The following is an 18,163-nucleotide window of genomic DNA, read 5'->3' as shown; positions in this document are numbered from 1 at the left end:
ATTTGACGTTGGCTGTGCTCCTTCTACTGACCAGTTGTCATCCATCGCTGACTTTTCTCCGGTTCAGCACAGTTGTTAAATCTGTGATTCTGATTTTTCCAGTGTATTTCATATTCTTGTTGCTTTATTTAAATGTCGTAGCTTTGAAATCTGACAGTAAACCTGGGATTTTCTAGAGAGACTTCGTGGTTTGTCTGTAAGTACGAGAGCAATCCCAAAAGTAAGGTCTCCTATTTTTTTTTAGAAATACAAACAACCGTTTATTCTCTATAATGTTTACATCATTTTAAAGGTTAAAGACTTATTTATTTTTCTACATAATCGCCATTTCAGTCGATGCATTTTTGTAGACGCTGTGGTAGTTTTAGAATGCCCATGTCATACCAGCTCGCCGCCATGTCCTTCAGGAAGCGTTGAACCTCATCTTTCACCTCTTCGTCGGAGCAGAATCGCCTTCCGGACAAATGTTCTTTCAACTTAGGGAACAGGTGGTAGTCACTGGGTGCCAAGTCCGGACTATAGGGTGGGTGGGTGATGAAGTTCCAACCGCCGATCTTTACGCATGTTTTCCTCAACCTCCGCGACTGTCTCGTCGGAAATTGACGGTCTCCTGCGCGAACTTCGCACTTGGTGGTAGCGTTCAACAGGAGCTCCATTTTCAAGGGCTGCCAAGCCAAGATTGAGCATCCCAGCGGGATGGGAGTGGAGGAAGCACCAATCACAACAGTGTGGCCAACAGCCGTACAAACACTTTCTCTACGTCCCCACCGCTTTGGAGACATTACTTTTGGGATTGCCCTCGTATTTTGGTGCACGTACTCTGCTCTGTTTTTCAATTAATAAAATTCTTAAACAATATGTCTTCAACACAGAAACTCTTAATGTATAACAGAAGTGTAGTACAATAACAATACTTACAATAGTAAATATCGGAGTAATCATAAAGAGAATCACTACTTGGTTTTTGGCACCCAAGTGCTCCGCACAAGACAAACCTTTATAACAGATGTCCTCTCACACTCTACATGCCTTTCCATTGCTCTTAAACATTTACTCAGGTGCTTTCCCTGTTCTACTGGAACATTAAATTATTATTGCATTTCAACCAAACGCTTCATCTTGTTTCCTTGAAATGCTGGAGTTTGATAGTGGGAGCAAAACTACATCCACTGGTAAAGCTGTGTTGTGGAGTTGTGTTGTCCCAGTCTGCTACAGGAGCAGTAAAACTGAATGAATAGGGCCATTAAAATAATTTTGTCTTTAAAATAAATTATTATTATTATCTATACTAATAAAAGGCAAAGCCCTCACTGACTCACTCATCACTAACTCTCCAACTTCCCGTGTAGGTAGAAGGCTGAAATTTGGCGGGCTCATTCCTTACAGCTTACTTACAAAAGTTAAGCAGGTTTCATTTCGAAATTCTACACGTAACGGTCATAACGGTCGACAACATCCGCCATGTTAAACTTTCTTATTTATGGCCCCATCTTCATGAAATTTGGTAGGCAGCTTCCCTGCGCTAACCGAAACCGATGTACGTACTTATTTCAGTGGTATGACACCAATGACGGCCGAACTTTCCAACGGTCTTTGTTACTTATGGGCCCATCTTCAAGAAATTTGGTACGCGGGTTCCCAACGCTAACTGAATCCTACTTACGTACATATATACGTCCATAGCCTTCAGCTCGGTCCACACTCTGAATCCTCCAGGCACTCCTGAGCATAATCTAATTTTGAAGGTTGGGGCACCAATAATGTTACTGAGAAACTTACAGCCACCGAAACTTTGTAACGGCACAAGACTTCAGGTCACATGCCTGCAAAAGAACCAAATTGAGGCAACTATTTTTACTGGCAGTGGCTCAGGGGAGAGAGTTTTTATTCCTTGCATCCCCGTTATACCCTCTGATCTCCCATTTCAATTCAAACGCCTACAATTTCCAGTAAGGCTCTGCTTTGCAATGACAATTAATAAGTCTCAGAGACAGACCCTACAAAAGGTTGGCATTGATTTGAGGCAAGATTGCTTTTCACATGGCCAACTATACGTTGCATGCTCAAGAGTAAGCTCAGCACACAGCTTGGTCAGATTACAACCGGAGGGTCGAAGTGACAACGTGGTCTACAAAGAGATCCTTAACAAATAATTATTGGTATATTTTCCCTCAGTTTATTATTTAAAATTTTAAAGCAATACTTCGCCGCTGCAAAGCGCGGGTATTTTGCTAGTTAATAATAATGCTGTCTTGTTATTCTTACTCAACATTCCCATTGCCTTCAGATGGACTCTGAGTTCATTTTCACAGATCTGGCTATGCCATGAAGTTCTGCTTTCCCAGTTTATGACCTGCAGAGTTCAGACTGGGTGATGCAAACTGATTGAAATCCCTTTAAACATTTGACGGTGGTCTTCTGTCACACTGCCATCTTTACTGGGGCACTCTGTCCACTCAGATTGTAGAGGACCCTCACTTACATAACTGCAGCTGTGCTGTGGAAATCCATTTACCTGGTCTGCAAAATGAAGCATTGATATTAGTGGCGTAAAAATGCACGTGTACTGGACTTATGGCTCACTTAGGGGTGGGCAGTATGACCTAAAGTGTGTCATAATGAGAGGATTAATAATGATACCGGTTCTGATGCATATCACGCTGTAATCTACTAGCTGTGTAAGCCAGTGCTAGAAACTATTGAAATCGTCAGAAAAGAAATTGAAACGTGGAGATGTCAGGTAATGGAAAGGAACTACTCTGGGCATCTCTCTCCTAGGAGGTTTTGTTTTTGCTGATGTGTTCTCCTCACTTGTGTATTAGTGGCTAAACGACTTTGTCTTTTCTTCAGAGGGTTTGTTTTGCCAATGTGTTTGCCTCGCTTGTGCATTAAAGACTAAGCGACTTTGTCTTTCTTCGGAGTTTTAATTTTGCTGACGTGCTCTCATCGCTTATGCATTAGCGGCTAACCAAGTGTCTCTTTCTTCTGAGGTTTCGTTTTGCCAACATGCTGGCATTGCTTCTGTATTAGTGGCTAAACAACTTTGTCTTTCATCAGAGATTTCATTTTGCCGATGTGCTCGCCTTGCTTGTGTATTAGAGACTAAGTGACTTTGTCTTTCTTCAAAGGTTTAATTTTACTGATGTGTTCAAATCGCTTGTGCATTAGCGGCTAAGCAAGTGTCTCTTTCTTCAGAGATTTTGTTTTCGCTGATGTGCTCGCCTCGCTTTTGTTATTAGTGGCTACGCAAGTTTCTGTTTCCTCGGAGGCGAAGGTCTTACCCCGACTCCACCTCTCACTTCTGGGCCGGACACACGCACACACACACTTTTCCACGTGTAGACGTTTATATATAAGATATGCTTATGCTTTTCAGACTGATTCCAGTTTAGATGCTTTTATTAGCCTGGTTTGATTGCTTAACAGTGTGTAGTTCTGCTGTGATGTTTCTTTTCATGAGGACTGTTTTAATCAACTAAAGTAAGAATAATAGTGTATTGTATTTATATAGTGCCTTTCCCAAACTCAAAGCACTTTGCAGAATTTCAAAATGAACAACAGAAAAAAAAGAAGTAAAAAGGTCAAATACACAACATTGGATGTAAAATAATATCAGCATAAAACGCTAAATAAAGACAAATATAGGAGACACAAAGCATTGATTAAAATAAGAGACAATAAATCAAAATTTAAAAAATAAATAAAAATGGAACATGCTAAATTAAGACTCTGAACAACCAACATAATCTGTGATACAAATGCAAATCATCCTGAGCACATGGGCGTGTAATGGTTGAAATTGATAAAAACAATAATTGATATACTTTTTATTATTATTATTATTTGACTTTTCCATGTTCCTATCTTTGTATCAATCAGCTAAACTTTGCCTCAATATCAAGTAAGCTGACCCTGCAAATCTTCTGAAATCTTCTTAGGCTTAGATAGATAGATAGATAGATAGATAGATAGATAGATAGATAGATAGATAGATAGATAGATAGATAGATAGATAGATAGATAGATAGATAGATAGATAGATAGATAGATAGATAGATAGATAGATAGATAGATAGATAGATAGATAGATACTTTATTAATCCCAAGGGGAAATTAACATTATCCAGCAGCAGCATACTGATAAGGAACAATATTAAATTAAAGAGTACAATGCAGGTATACAGACAGACAATAACTTGAATAATGTTAACGTTTACCCCCAACCAACCGGTGGAATTGAAGAGTCTCATAGTTTGGGGGAGGAACGATCTCCTCAGTCTGTCAGTGGAGCAGGACGGTGACAGCAGTCTGTCGCTGAAGCTGCTCCTCTGTCTGGAGATTATACTGTTCAGTGGCTCCAGTGGATTCTCCATGATTGACAGGAGTCTGCTCAGCGCCCGTCGCTCTGCCACGGATGTCAAACTGTCCAGCTCCGTGCCTACAATAGAGCCTGCCTTCCTCACCAGTTTGTCCAGGCGTGAGGCGTCCCTCTTCTTTATGCTGCCTCCCCAGCACACCACTGTGTAGAAGAGGGCGCTCGCCACAACTGTCTGATAGAACATCTGCAGCATCTTATTGCAGATGTTGAAGGACGCCAGCCTTCTAAGGAAGTATAGTCGGCTCTGTCCTTTCTTACACAGAGCATCAGTATTGGCAGTCCAGTCCAGTTTATCATCCAGCTGCACTCCCAGGTATTTATAGGTCTGCACCATCTGCACACAGTCACCTCTGATGATCACGGGGTCCATGAGGGGTCTCGGTCTCCTAAAATCCACCACCAGCTCCTTGGTTTTGCTGGTGTTCAGGTGTAGGTGGTTTGAGTCGCACCATTTAACAAAGTCCTTGATTAGGTTCCTATACTCCTCCTCCTGCCCACTCCTGATGCAGCCCACGATAGCAGTGTCATCAGCGAACTTTTGCATGTGGCAGGACTCCGAGTTGTATTGGAAGTCCGATGTATATAGGCTGAACAGGACCGGAGAAAGTACAGTTCCCTGTGGCGCTCCCGAGTTCCCAAGATGCACATACTGAGGTCTGTCTGTAAGATAGTCCACGATCCATGCCACCAGGTATGAATCTACTCCTATCTCTGTCAGCTTGTCCCTAAGGAGCAGAGGTTGGATTGTGTTGAAGGTGCTAGAGAAGTCCAGAAACATAATTCTTACTGCACCTCTGCCTCTGTTCAAGTGGGAGAGGGATCGGTGTAGCATGTAGATGATGGCATCCTCCGCTCCTACTTTCTCCTGATATGTAAACTTCAGAGGGTCGAGGGCGTGTTGAACCTGTAGCCTCAGGTGGTGAAGCAGCAGCCTCTCCATGGTCTTCATCACATGTGATGTCAGAGTAACAGGCCGAAAGTCATTCAGCTCATTAGGACATGATACCTTTGGGACTGGGGAGATACAAGATGTTTTCCAAAGCCTCGGGACTCTCCCCTATTCCAGGCTCAGGTTGAAGATGTGCTGTAGAGGACCCCCCAGCTCCGATGCACAGACCTTCAGCAGTCGTGGCGATACTCCATCTGGACCCGCTGCTTTTCTGGCATGAAGTCTCCTCAGCTCTCTGCTCACCTGCGCTGCTGTAATTGTGGGTGGGGATGTCCCTCCTATGCTGGTATCAGCAGAAGGATGTGTGGAGGGTGCAGTACTTCGAGGTGAAAGTGAGAGTGGGTTAGGGTGGTCAAACCTGTTAAAGAAGTTGTTCATTTGGTTTGCTCTCTTCACATCTCTCTCAATAGTGGCACCCTGCTTCAAGCCGCAGCTAGTGATGATCTTCATCCCATCCCACACTTCCTTCATGCTGTTATTCAGCAACTTCTGCTCAGCTTTCTCCTGTACTGCTCCTTCGCTGCCCTGAGCTGGACTCGGAGTTCCTTCTGCACGTGCTTGAGCTCATGCTGATCACCGCCTTTAAAAGCCCTTTTCTTCTGGTTCAAAAGGCCCTTGATGTCACTTATAATCCATGGCTTGTTGTTAGCATAGCAGCATACTGTTCTTACTGGAACTACAATGTCCATACAGAAGTTGATGTAGTCAGTAGTTCAGTCAACAACCTCCTCAATGTTCTCACTATATGACCCCTGCAGGATATTCCAGTCTGTAGTTCCAGTCTCTCAGAGCCTGCTATGCCTTCCGGTGTCCACTTCCTGAATGAGCATGTGGTAGTAGGTAGGACCCTCACTCTTGGTTTTTAGTGAGGCTGAAGCAGAACCAGGTTATGATCTGCTTTCCCAAGCACAGGCAGTGGGGTGGCACTGTATGCGTCTTTAACGTTTGCATACAGTAAATCAATAGTCTTATTTCCCCGGGTGTTACAGTCCACATACTGGGAGACGGCAAGTAATGTTTTGTCCAGAGTCACATGGTTAAAGTCTCCAGCGATTAGCACAAGTGCCTCAGGGTGCTGTGTTTGTAGTTTAGCAACTGCAGAATGGATGATGTCATTCGCTGTCTCCACGTCCCCCCGAGGAGGGATGTAGACAATAACAACAATAACATGGAGGGTTCACAGCATTACAAAGTTGGTAGTTTTCTGTGTTTGTTTAAAAAGAAGTTAAAACTGACATGTCTTGTCAATCTGTTTTTGGTGACTTTATAAAGTTATTCTATTACTCCTCTTATTTTGACAGATTAAGAGGAGCCTCCTTCCCAGTTGACATGAAAATGCAGTGAAGTGTCTGATGGCCTCCAAGCCAGGATTGTCCATGTGAGAGGAGAATCCTAGAAAGAGAAGAGAAGAGCAGACAGTTGAAGGGAGAAGAGTTTCACACGGAGCCTGGCCTTGGCCAATTAAGTAGGCATGGACGAAAGACTGGTGCATGTTAAACAAGAGGACTGTGAATGGGGTACACTGGAGGAATTGTGTGTGAAGCTGGAGGACTGTGATAGAAGAATTTCAGATTTTAAAGAGGAGGATTCAAAAGACAAGGATGTTACCATTAAAGCCGAGAGTTCAGAATATTCAAAAGTTATCTTTGAATTGCAGAATACGTCCAAGGATGATATTTGTGAAGAATCTCATTTCAGTTTAGAGCCCTGGTTCAGTGATACAAGACAACTGCCAACCAAGCAGAATTCTATGGAGCTGAAACCAGAGGTTTCTGAGCATGACCAGAAAATCAGTGAGGGAAATGAGAGAAAAAGAGATGTGCAGCAGTCATCTGGGAGTGAGAGAATAGGTAAGTAATGGGATTAAAGAGAAACGTAATTACAATACAATTTATTTTTTGTATAGCCCAAAATCACACAAGAAGTGCCGCAATGGGCTTTAACAGCCCTGCCTCTTGACAGCCCCCCAGCCTTGACTCTCTAAAAAGACAAAGAAAACCCTTGTAGGGAAACAATGGAAGAAACCTTGGGAAAGTCAGTTCAAAATGAGACCCCTTTCTAGGTAGGTTGGACATGCAGTGGGTGTCAAAAGAAGGGGGTCAATACAATACAATACACAGAACAGAACAAATCCTCAATACAGTATAAAAATAACAATTTTACAAGGGCGGAGCAGAATTTAACAGTAGATGATATCCCATAATATGATTTGGATTTGTTTAGAGTCCTGGAGACCTCAGCCATCAAGCTGCCTCCCCCATTTGGTGAGTGCTGGGCCAGCCAATCCGATATAAAGTCCCCTCTACTCAACGATTCCTGCGATCCTCCATCAGGGATGACTTTACCTTAGGCAGGCAAAACAACTTGGCAGGTGGGCCGTGGGCATCAAGTGCCACATTTGAGTACCGAGAAGAGAAACAGAATAGGTGAGGGTGAGTAACAAATTCTAACTCTCATATTACTTATGTTTTAGTGCTAAAGACTAACAACAGAGATGCAGCCTGTACAGTTAATCAGCAGCTCTAGTCAGGGTGTGCTAAACTAAAGTAGTGAGTCTTCAGCCTGAGAGTGAATGGGCGGCTTTTATAGTAGCAGGCAGACCACTCCACAGTTTAGGGGGGGAGGTCCTGTAACTAAAAGTTCGACCTCCCATTGTTATTTTATTAATCCATGGAGTCTGACTGGACTCTCACTGCACAGTGGATGGAATTAAACTTTCAGAACTCAATAAATATCGCAATTTTGTCTGCGTTGGATTCTGATCCACGAATGTGTAATCTGTTGACAACTTATTTTCAAGTAGTTCCACGGTACTACTAGTTATTCAGGTCGCTGCCTTGCGGTTCAATGTTTCCAGAACATGCGGGTAATGCAATTGCAGGCTACAAAGTGCATGGAGCACAGGCTCTCCAAAGTGCATGGAGTGCTGGGTGGGACCCGGACACGAAAGAGACGAACAAAGCTCCCAGTTTTAAAGTCGAGGCCGCAACGGGCGGGAGTCGAACCTCGGTCTCCGCATTCCCGGCCGTCGCGCTGTCGTTAGCTACTGCACCCTACCCCGCTTTCTATGGTAGTCCTAAACAAATACCGATGCCTTCTAATTTTTCCACACTTCCTTTTTGGGGAGCGCTGTTCTGCAGTTTTCGCTGCTCTCCCTGACTGAAGCCTCTCGGTGCATAGACAGGCTGGAGAGTTTTTCGTTTCTTTGGGTTTATCTACAAGTTTAGAGAATGGAATGCTGGAATTCATATACGAAGTTAATCGCGAAACATACAGATTATACGGTTTCATCGATCTCTCTCTCTCTCAACCTACCAGTACAGTTCCTGTTGCATCTATCTGGGTTGGTGAAGATTTGTTAATCTAGACTAACTGATATACATTAAAAGTAGCGTATGATGACATAAATCCCCCAGGGGTAATTTGGCTTTTAATATTACTCAATGAAGAACTACAGTATATGCGCACCAGTTTGACTAAATGGAAATGAAATTCCATACTCACCATTTAGCTCCCGTCGCAGTGAGACATTCTCGCAGGCGTAATGCCGTTGGAATGAGATATATTGTGATGAAAAGTTGACGTTTGATTTGTGATTGAACCTGCAGCAGTTTTGAACGAACAATGGTAGCTGTGCTCTTCCGGGTCGGACGCTTGTAATATTTGTTCTTATTGCAAGTGTGGGCTACGGCGGCGGAGAATCCAATACGCTTCTGGAGTGCAAGGTGAGGTCCGGACATGTAGGGGACGGCTGTCTTAAAACAGTGGCTGCATTGGCCGGGAATCGAACCCGGGCCTCCCGCGTGGCAGGCGAGAATTCTACCACTGAACCACCAATGCGAGTTGAAACCCATAACCCAATATGGATTCAATATACTTTTTGAGCACAGCCTTTGCCTTTGCGCTCTTCTCCATGCTTTGAAAGGCAGTGTCAGCTTGTCTCATTTATCTCTTACCCTCACTACACAGTGGATGGAATTAAACTTTCAGTACTCAATGAATATCGCAATTTTGTCTGCGAAGGATTCTGATCCACGAATGTGTAATCTGTTGACAACTTATTTTTCAGTAGTTCCACGGTAGTACTAGTTATTCAGGTCGCTGCCTTGCGGTTCACTGTTTCCAGAACATGCGGCTAATGCAATTGCAGGCTACGTCGGCACAGTCTCTCAATGGTGCATGGAGTGCTGGGTGGGACCGGACACGAAAGAGACGAGCAATAATTGCAGTTTTAAAGTCGAGGCCGCAACGGGCGGGAGTCGAACCCAATCTCCGCATTCCCGGCCGTCGCGCTGTCGTTATCTACTGCACCCTACCACGTTTCTCATTCACTTTCTATGGTAGTGCTAAACAAATACCGATGCCTTCTAATTTTTCCGTACTTCTTTTTGGGGAGTGCTGTTCTGCGGTTTTCGCTGCTCTCCCTGAGTGAAGCCTCTCGGTGCATAGACAGGCTGGAGAGTTTTTCATTTCTTTGGGTATATCTACAAGTTTAGAGAATGGAATGCTGGAATTCATGTTCGAAGTTAATCGCGAAACATACAGATTATACGGTTTCATCGATCTCTCTCTCTTAATCTACCTGTACAGTTCCTGTTGCATCTATCTGGGTTGATGGAGATTTGTTAATCTAGACTGACTGATATACATTAAAGGCACCATATGATGAGACAGATCCCACTAGAGGTAATTAAGCATTTAATATTAGCTCAATGAAGAACTACAGTACATGCGCACCAGAAATAATTAAATGGAAATGAAATTCCATACTCACCATTTAGCTCCAGTCGCAATGAGACATTCTCGCAGGCGTAATGCCGTTGGAATGAGATATATTGTGATGATAAGTTGACGTTTGATTTGCGATTGAACCTGCAGCAGTTTTGAACGAACAATGGTATCTGTGCTCTTCCAGGTCGGACACTTGTAATATTTGTTCTTATTGCAAGTGTGGGCTACGGCGGCGGAGAATCCAATACGCTTCTGGAGTGCAAGGCGAGGTCCGGACATGTAGGGGACCGCTGTCTTAAAAGAGTAGCTGCATTGGCCGGGAATCGAACCCGGGCCTCCCGCGTGGCAGGCGAGAATTCTACCACTGAACCACCAATGCGAGTTGAAAGCCCTAACCTAATATGGATGCAATATACTTTTTGACCACAGCCTTTGCGCTCTTCTCCATGCTTTGAAAGGCAGTGTCAGCTTGTCTCCTTTATCTCTTACCCTCACTACACAGTGGATGGAATTAAACTTTCAGTACTCAATGAATATCGCAATTTTGTCAGCGTTGGATTCTGATCCACGAATGTGTAATCTGTTGACAACTTATTTTTCACTAGCTCCACGGTACTACGGTCGCTGCCTTGCGGTTCACTGTTTCCAGAACATGCGGCTAATGCAATTGCAGGCTACGTCGGCACAGGCTCTCCAAAGTGCATGGAGTGCTGGGTGGAACCTGGACACGAAAGAGACGAGCAATGATCGCAGTTTTAAAGTCGAGGCCACAACGGGCGGGAGTCGAACCTCGGCCTCCACATTCCCGGCCGTCGCGCTGTCGTTAGCTACTGCACCCTACCCCGTTTCTCATTCGCTTTCTATGGTAGTGCTAAACAAACACCGATGCCTTCTCGTTTTCCACACTTTCTTTTTGGGGAGCGCTGTTCTGCGGTTTTCGCTGCTCTCCCTGACTGAAGCCTCTCGGTGCATAGACAGGCTGGAGAGTTTTTCATTTCTTTGGGTATATCTACAAGTTTACAGAATGGAATGCTGGAATTCATGTTCGAAGTTAATCGCGAAACAAACAGATTATACGGTTTTATCGATCTCTCTCTCTTAATCTACCAGTACAGTTCCTGTTGCATCTATCTGGGTTGATGAAGATTTGTTAATCTAGACTGACTGATATACATTAAAGGCACCATATGATGAGACAGATCCCACTAGGGGTAATTTAGCATTTAAAATTAGCTCAATGAAGAACAACAGTATATGCGCACCAGAAATAATTAAATGGAAATGAAATTCCATACTCACCATTTAGCTCCCGTCGCAGTGAGACATTCTCGCAGGCGTAATGCCGTTGGAATGAGATATATCGTGATGAAAAGTTGACGTTTGATTTGCGATTGAACCTGCAGCAGTTTTGAACGAGCAATGGTATCTGTGCTTTTCTGGGTCGGACGCTTGTAATATTTGTTCTTATTGCAAGTGTGGGCTACGGCGGCGGAGAATCCAATACGCTTCTGGAGTGCAAGGCGAGGTCCGGACATGTAGGGGACGGCTGTCTTAAAACAGTGGCTGCATTGGCCGGGAATCGAACCCGGGCCTCCCGCGTGGCAGGCGAGAATTCTACCACTGAACCACCAATGCAAGTTGAATGCCCTAACCCAATACGGATGTAATATACTTTTTGACCACAGCCTTTGCCTTTGCGCTCTTCTCCCTGCTTTGAAAGGCAGTGTCAGCTTGTCTCCTTTATCTCTTACCCTCACTGCCCAGTGGATGGAATTAAACTTTCAGTACTCAATGAATATCGCAATTTTGTCTGCGTTGGATTCTGATCCACGAATGTGTAATCTGTTGACAACTTATTTTTCAGTAGTTCCACGGTACTACTAGTTATTCAGGTCGCTGCCTTGCGGTTCACTGTTTCCAGAACATGCGGCTAATGCAATTGCAGGCTACGTCGGCACAGGCTCTCCAAAGTGCATGGAGTGCTGGGTGGGACCTGGACATGAAAGAGACGAACAAAGCTCCCAGTTTTAAAGTCGAGGCCGCAACGGGCGGGAGTCGAACCTCGGTCTCCACATTCCCGGCCGTCGCGCTGTCGTTAGCTACTGCACCCTACCCCGTTTCTCATTCACTTTCTATGGTAGTGCTAAACAAATACCGATGCCTTCTCGTTTTCCACACTTTCTTTTTGGGAAGCGCTGTTCTGCGGTTCTCGCTGCTGTCCCTGACTGAAGCCTCTCGGTGCATAGACAGGCTGGAGATTTTTTCATTTCTTTGGGTATATCTACAAGTTTACAGAATGGAATGCTGGAATTCATGATCGAAGTTAATCGCGAAACATACAGATTATACGGTTTCATCGATCTCTGTCTCTCAATCTACCTGTACAGTTCCTTTTGCATCTGTCTGGGTTGATGAAGATTTGTAAATCTAGACTGACTGATATACATTAAAGGCACCATATGATGAGACAGATCCCCCCAGGGGTAATTTGGCTTTTAATATTAGCTCAATGAAGAACTACAGTATATGTGCACCAGATTGACTAAATGGAAATGAAATTCCATACTCACCATTTAGCTCCCGTCGCAGTGAGACATTCTCGCAGGCGTAATGCCGTTGGAAAGAGATATATTGTGGTGATAAGTTTACGTTTGATTTTCGATTGAACCTGCAGCAGTTTTGAACGAGCAATGGTACACTGTAAAAAATAACGCGTTAAAAGTACTTAAAAAAAAATAAGGCAACAAATTACAAGCAATATTTTTTAGTAGATTTAATATACTGCACTATTGAGTAAACTTAATTTATTTATTTACTCAAATTAACCTAAAAGAAATGAGTTTGATTAAATATAAGTAGTGGCAAAAATGGTTTATTTTACTCCGATTTTCATTTGAATTACAGTACTAAAAATAAGAGTAATAATGCAACGCTGGACAGTAACGACTGTATAACAAATACATGCTAAAATTCCATATATCTTTATTTATTTGAACATACACAGACAGTCACAACAACGGAGTTGTATTTTCAAAGGAAAATTAAATCAAATGTCTGAGGATAATTTTTACTGAATTACTGACATTCAAATGTCAATGAAAATTTTCTTTTCTTTATTTAAACTTTCTTCAAAAAGTATATCTCAATCAAATAATGTCCCAGGAATAAGTGCTGAACGGGAAGGAAACGTAGAGAGTGAAATCCTGACGCAGATGGCGCTCTTCAAACACGTCCTGCTTTTACGCCAACATATCCGCTTAAATGAATGGCCGCCTTTTCCACTACTTCTCAGTATGCGATAGCGAAAATCCTGAAATAAAATAGGACGTAGGAAATCAAACATCGCTAAATAAATCACAGTATTAAAAATTAACCAGTAAATACATTACCTATGTAGAACACTAATTAAATAAGAACTCAAATAATACTGTGACGGTTAGGCAAACGTCTTTTTATGTTGTTTACAGGTCGTACTTTAGGACAAACGCCATAGCGTTCTCAAACTTATCTCAAAGTGTCATTTTCTTTTTCTGTGTAAAATAAAATTTTAAACGATTAAAAAATAATATGAACATATGTAACTATCCGAGAAATGTGCCTGCTTTTTAAAGCAAACCAACGAGGTAGGTTGTTAGAAAGACGCTACCTTGCCCGCCATGTTTCCCACATGAAGGGAAAGGTTTCGTGAAAATAACAAATGCTTACATCTGTAACTATACGAAATGAAATACTAGTTATTCATTACGGAATTAATATGCTTTATACTTACACATTCGTAGTAAAATAACTCTTATTATGGATAAGCGTTACAGCTGAATGCGTTGTTGTAAAGGCCAAGAAACCGATGTGAGAGGAAGTGCTGTGTCATTACATTTAACTTAACTTAAATGTGTTCAATTCATAGTATAGTTTATTTACTTAGAATAAGTTATAAAAAATGTTTACATTTTAAGAAAAATAATAAGTTAACATTATTCATAATTTTTTTTATTGAATTAGAATTAAATAATCAATAAAAAGGGTAAAACCCATTTTTATTAATTAAAGTAATGATTATTTTGCGTATAGTTAGCTATTTTTTATTATTATTTTTCACACATGCAAGATTTATTTTTTACAGTGTATCTGTGCTTTTCTGGGTCGGACGCTTGTAATATTTGTTCTTATTGCAAGTGTGGGGTACGGCGGCGGAAAATCCAATACGGTTCTGGAGTGCAAGGCGAGGTCCGGACATGTAGGGGACGGCTGTCTTAAAAGAGGGGCTGCATTGGCCGGGAATCGAACCCGGGCCTCCCGCGTGGCAGGCGAGAATTCTACCACTGAACCACCAATGCGAGATGAAAGCCCTAACCCAATACGGATGCAATATACTTTTTGAGCACAGCCTTTGCCTTTGCGCTCTTCTCCATGCTTTGAAAGGCAGTGTCAGCTTGTCTCCTTTATCTCTTACCCTCACTACACAGTGGATGGAATTAAACTTTCAGAACTCAATGAATATCGCAATTTTGTCTGCGTTGGATTCTGATCCACGAATGTGTAATCTGTTGACAACTTATTTTTCAGTAGTTCCACGGTACTACTAGTTATTCAGGTCGCTGCCTTGCGGTTCACTGTTTCCAGAATATTCGGCTAATGCAATTGCACGTGTGGACACTTCTTCTATGGTGTCGTTTCTCGTGACTGAAGACAGAGAGATATAATTAAAGTTAGTAAAAAATCTTTTATTCAAACACACCAGGCAAAGGTAAAATGACAGAGAAGCGCAGTCCTAGGACACCGCCGTTCATCTGCCCCCCGGCCAGGGTATCCCAAAGTTTTTATAGAGCTTTGTCTTGTGATTTCAATTACAGAAGTACTGCAAAACAACAACAACGGTTAGTTCCTTAAAACAATATATAAAAGCTAAGCTTTTTTTTATATCCCTAACTAAGCATTTTCTTACAGTCTCCAATATTGGCCACAAGACAAATGTCACGTACCCCCTGCGACCTTGTGACTTCTTCACCCTGTCTCATTTACTTTGAGGAAGTTAACCAAGAAAACAGTTTGAATCATATAGAAACTGATTTTGTTGAGCCCTTGCACAATATATTTTTGTCAGTTCATAGCCTTCATAACAGGGTTTACAAGCATTGCTGAAATGAAAGTTTTTAGTCACCAAATTCTCAGAGTACAAGGTGCTCAGGAGAACATCTTTCTTCTACACTCCCCCCTTTTGAACAGACAAAAACATAGGTTAGATAGAAGCAGAACGGGAAAGAATAGGAGAAGGGGAAGGAGTAGAAGTAGAGGAGGAAGAGAATTGGAGCATTCGCTCCTCGTGTAACATGTAAGCCTTAGCCATGGAAGCAGTGAAGTATTTGGACACAATATACCGTATCAGGGGGACAATACAGCAAGCAACTAGTAAGAGGATCAGAAAAGCAACAGCCAGAGAAATAAAAACTGACCTGAGCCATTGGCCCCAGGATCCAAAAGTAGACATGAACCATTTATCCCATGGATTAGAAATGCCAGAATTGGTCACTAATTCATTAGAAAGGGCAGTTAAACCTGCTAAAGCACGGGTAGTGATCCATCTGGAGCCGTATTATTAGGGATGTAAGTGCAACACGCGTCACCGAACATAGCACATACACCACCTTTTTCGGCGAGGAGCATATCCAATGCTAACCGATTTTGCCAAATCATAAGGGATGTTCTATCAAGCTGTTCATGTATCCCTTCAACAGCTTCTTTAGTAAAATTTAGGAAACGCTGTTGGTTATAATATAGATAGTTAATCCAATCTACATTTTTATTTATTGTAACTATGGGAAAAATCGACTCAAATCCAGCAGCAACTTGATCTCTGGCTTTAAATTCATCAGGGACTTGTAAATGGGGAAAAGACAGGAGGGAAAAGAGTGTAGGGCTTTGAGGAGAATGGTGTGTGGGGAAATCTTTAAAGTCCATGCTGCAAAGGAGGGTTTAGGATGGGGGGCGATTTGACACAACAACTTGGGGGTTGAACAGAAAAAGCCTTTTTCAGTCATAGAAATAGAGAGAGAAAGTTTTGTCATGAGGTCCCGCCCAAGGAGGTTAACGGGACAAAGCTGCTTTAAAAGAAATCGGTGCAGCAAGGTATGTCCTCCAGGACGTGAATGAGCTTGAAGGGTTTTGGAGACTTGGAGAAGGTGAGGTTGTCCAGAGGCAGTAAGCACAGTAACAGTCTCGTTCGAGGCAGGGACCTTTGAGATCAAGTGGCTCCAGTATCAACTAAAAAAATAGTCTCAGTGCCATCAACAAGCAATGTCAGCAAAGGATCAGTTTCTGAATTATGGGTGAGCAGAGGTAACTGGAGCGAATGGCTGGGGGTCCCTGCGGAATCCTAGGGCCAGAATTGTTGGTCGGGTGTGTCGGGAAAGACAGGCAGAGGAGGGGGCGCCGGGTGTTGCTGTTGTCTGTGGGGGCACTCCCGGCGGAAATGACCGGTTTCACCACAGCTATAGCAGGAGTATGAATTAATGTTGTGGTTTAAAGCAGAGGGCGTAAAAGGGTTCTTAGATTGGTCAGCAGGATGGACCCCATATCCTCCTCGTCCTCGTCCTCTCCCTCGGAAGCCATATCCTCGGCCTCGATCAGGAGCACCTCCTGTATAATAGTTCATCTGGGCTGCCACCAACTTGGCCTGAGTGTCAGATTCCTTCTGTTTGGTCTGTTTTTCGGCAAGTTCTGCATGTCGTTGTACTTCCTCAAAAGTTGCAGCCTCCCACCCAATACAGGAGGTGCGTACTTTATTTTGAATGTCAGTTCTGAGTCCGCAAACAAACGGAAGGAACCGCAGCTTTAATGCGATCGTCTGGATTTTCAAGGCCGGAGTGTGTTGCCATTAGTTCCTGAATTCGATGTGCCCACTCATCTACTGTCTCATCTTTTTTCTGTTTAGCAGCTGGTATAAGAGACCAGTCTGTGCCTTTCTTATACTTGTCCTTAATATTGTTCTTTACATGCTCCCATTGTGCAATAAAAGGACCTTCGTTTCGACCTCTAGGCAAGGTTTCATTCCATTGCCACTGCTGGCCATTTTGCTGCCCATGATTAACAGTGGCCCATGTGGTGCCTAGTTTCCGACGGAGCACCTGAGTCCATTCCGCAGCATTAGGTTTGTACATATCATCCATCTGTTGTAAATGTTCCACAAATTTTAACAACAACAACATTTATTTCTATAGATAGATAGATAGATAGATAGATAGATAGATAGATAGATAGATAGATAGATAGATAGATAGATAGATAGATAGATAGATAGATAGATAGATAGATAGATACTAGCACATTTTCATACAAAAAGTAGCTCAAAGTGCTTTACATAATGAAGAGAAGAAAAATAAAAGACAAAATAAGAAATTAAAATAAGACAACATTAGTTAACATAGAAAAGGAGTAAAGTCCGATGGCCAGGGTGGACAGAAAAAAAAAAAAAAAAAAACTCCAGAAGGCTGGAGAAAAAAATAAAATCTGTAGGGGTTCCAGGCCACGAGACCGCCCAGTCCCCTCTGGGCATTCTACCTAACATAAATGAAGTAGTCCTCTTTGTAGTTAGGGTTCTCACGGAGTCACTTGATGCTGATGGTCATACAGACTTCTGGCTTTTAATCCATCCATCATTGTTGGAACATCATGGTGCTTTGGGTAGATGGTGGTGGCGCACGCCACCACCAACAGGACACCGGAAAAGGAAACAGAAGAGAGAGTAGGGGTTAGTACAGATTTTGAATGAATAGTTATTATAATGAATTGGATATACAGAGTATCAGGATTAAATTACAGTGAAGTTATGAGAAGGCCATGTTACAGTAATGTGTTTTCAGTAGTTTTTTAAAGTGCTCCACTGTATTAGCCTGGCGAATTCCTACTGGCAGGCTATTCCAGATTTTAGGTGCATAACAGCAGAAGGCCACCCGCCTCACCACTTCTTTTAAGTTTTGCTCTTGGAATTCTAAGGAGACACTCAGTTGAGGATCTGAGGTTACGATTTGGAATATAAGGTGTCAGACATTCCGATATATAAGCCGGGGTGAGATTATTTAAAGCTTTATAAACCATAAGCAGAATTTTAA

The 18,163-nt window shown here is 42.7% G+C and overlaps 1 protein-coding gene and 4 non-coding genes across 5 annotated transcripts in view; 1 reads left to right on the top strand and 4 right to left on the bottom strand.

The window, feature by feature from the left end:
* The window catches only part of LOC114641605 (gastrula zinc finger protein XlCGF57.1-like), a 61,073-nt gene that overhangs the window by 4,142 nt on the left and 38,768 nt on the right, over positions 1-18,163 (top strand). The window contains exon 2 of the mRNA XM_028790641.2: positions 6,629-7,177. Coding sequence (XP_028646474.2) covers positions 6,799-7,177 — 379 coding nt within the window. The 5' untranslated portion in view covers positions 6,629-6,798. The remainder of the gene's footprint in view (positions 1-6,628; positions 7,178-18,163) is intronic.
* trnag-gcc (transfer RNA glycine (anticodon GCC)) lies at positions 9,097-9,167 on the bottom strand. The gene has a single exon. It is a non-coding gene; the product is annotated as a tRNA-Gly (tRNA).
* Positions 10,367-10,437, bottom strand: trnag-gcc (transfer RNA glycine (anticodon GCC)). Its single transcript has one exon. It is a non-coding gene; the product is annotated as a tRNA-Gly (tRNA).
* trnag-gcc (transfer RNA glycine (anticodon GCC)) lies at positions 11,623-11,693 on the bottom strand. The gene has a single exon. It is a non-coding gene; the product is annotated as a tRNA-Gly (tRNA).
* On the bottom strand, positions 14,322-14,392 carry trnag-gcc (transfer RNA glycine (anticodon GCC)). The gene has a single exon. It is a non-coding gene; the product is annotated as a tRNA-Gly (tRNA).

This window comes from Erpetoichthys calabaricus, chromosome 5 (assembly GCF_900747795.2).
Source record: "Erpetoichthys calabaricus chromosome 5, fErpCal1.3, whole genome shotgun sequence".
NCBI lineage: Eukaryota > Metazoa > Chordata > Cladistia > Polypteriformes > Polypteridae > Erpetoichthys > Erpetoichthys calabaricus.
Note: the sequence above shows the minus strand (reverse complement) of the source record. Positions and strands in the feature narration are given on the sequence as shown.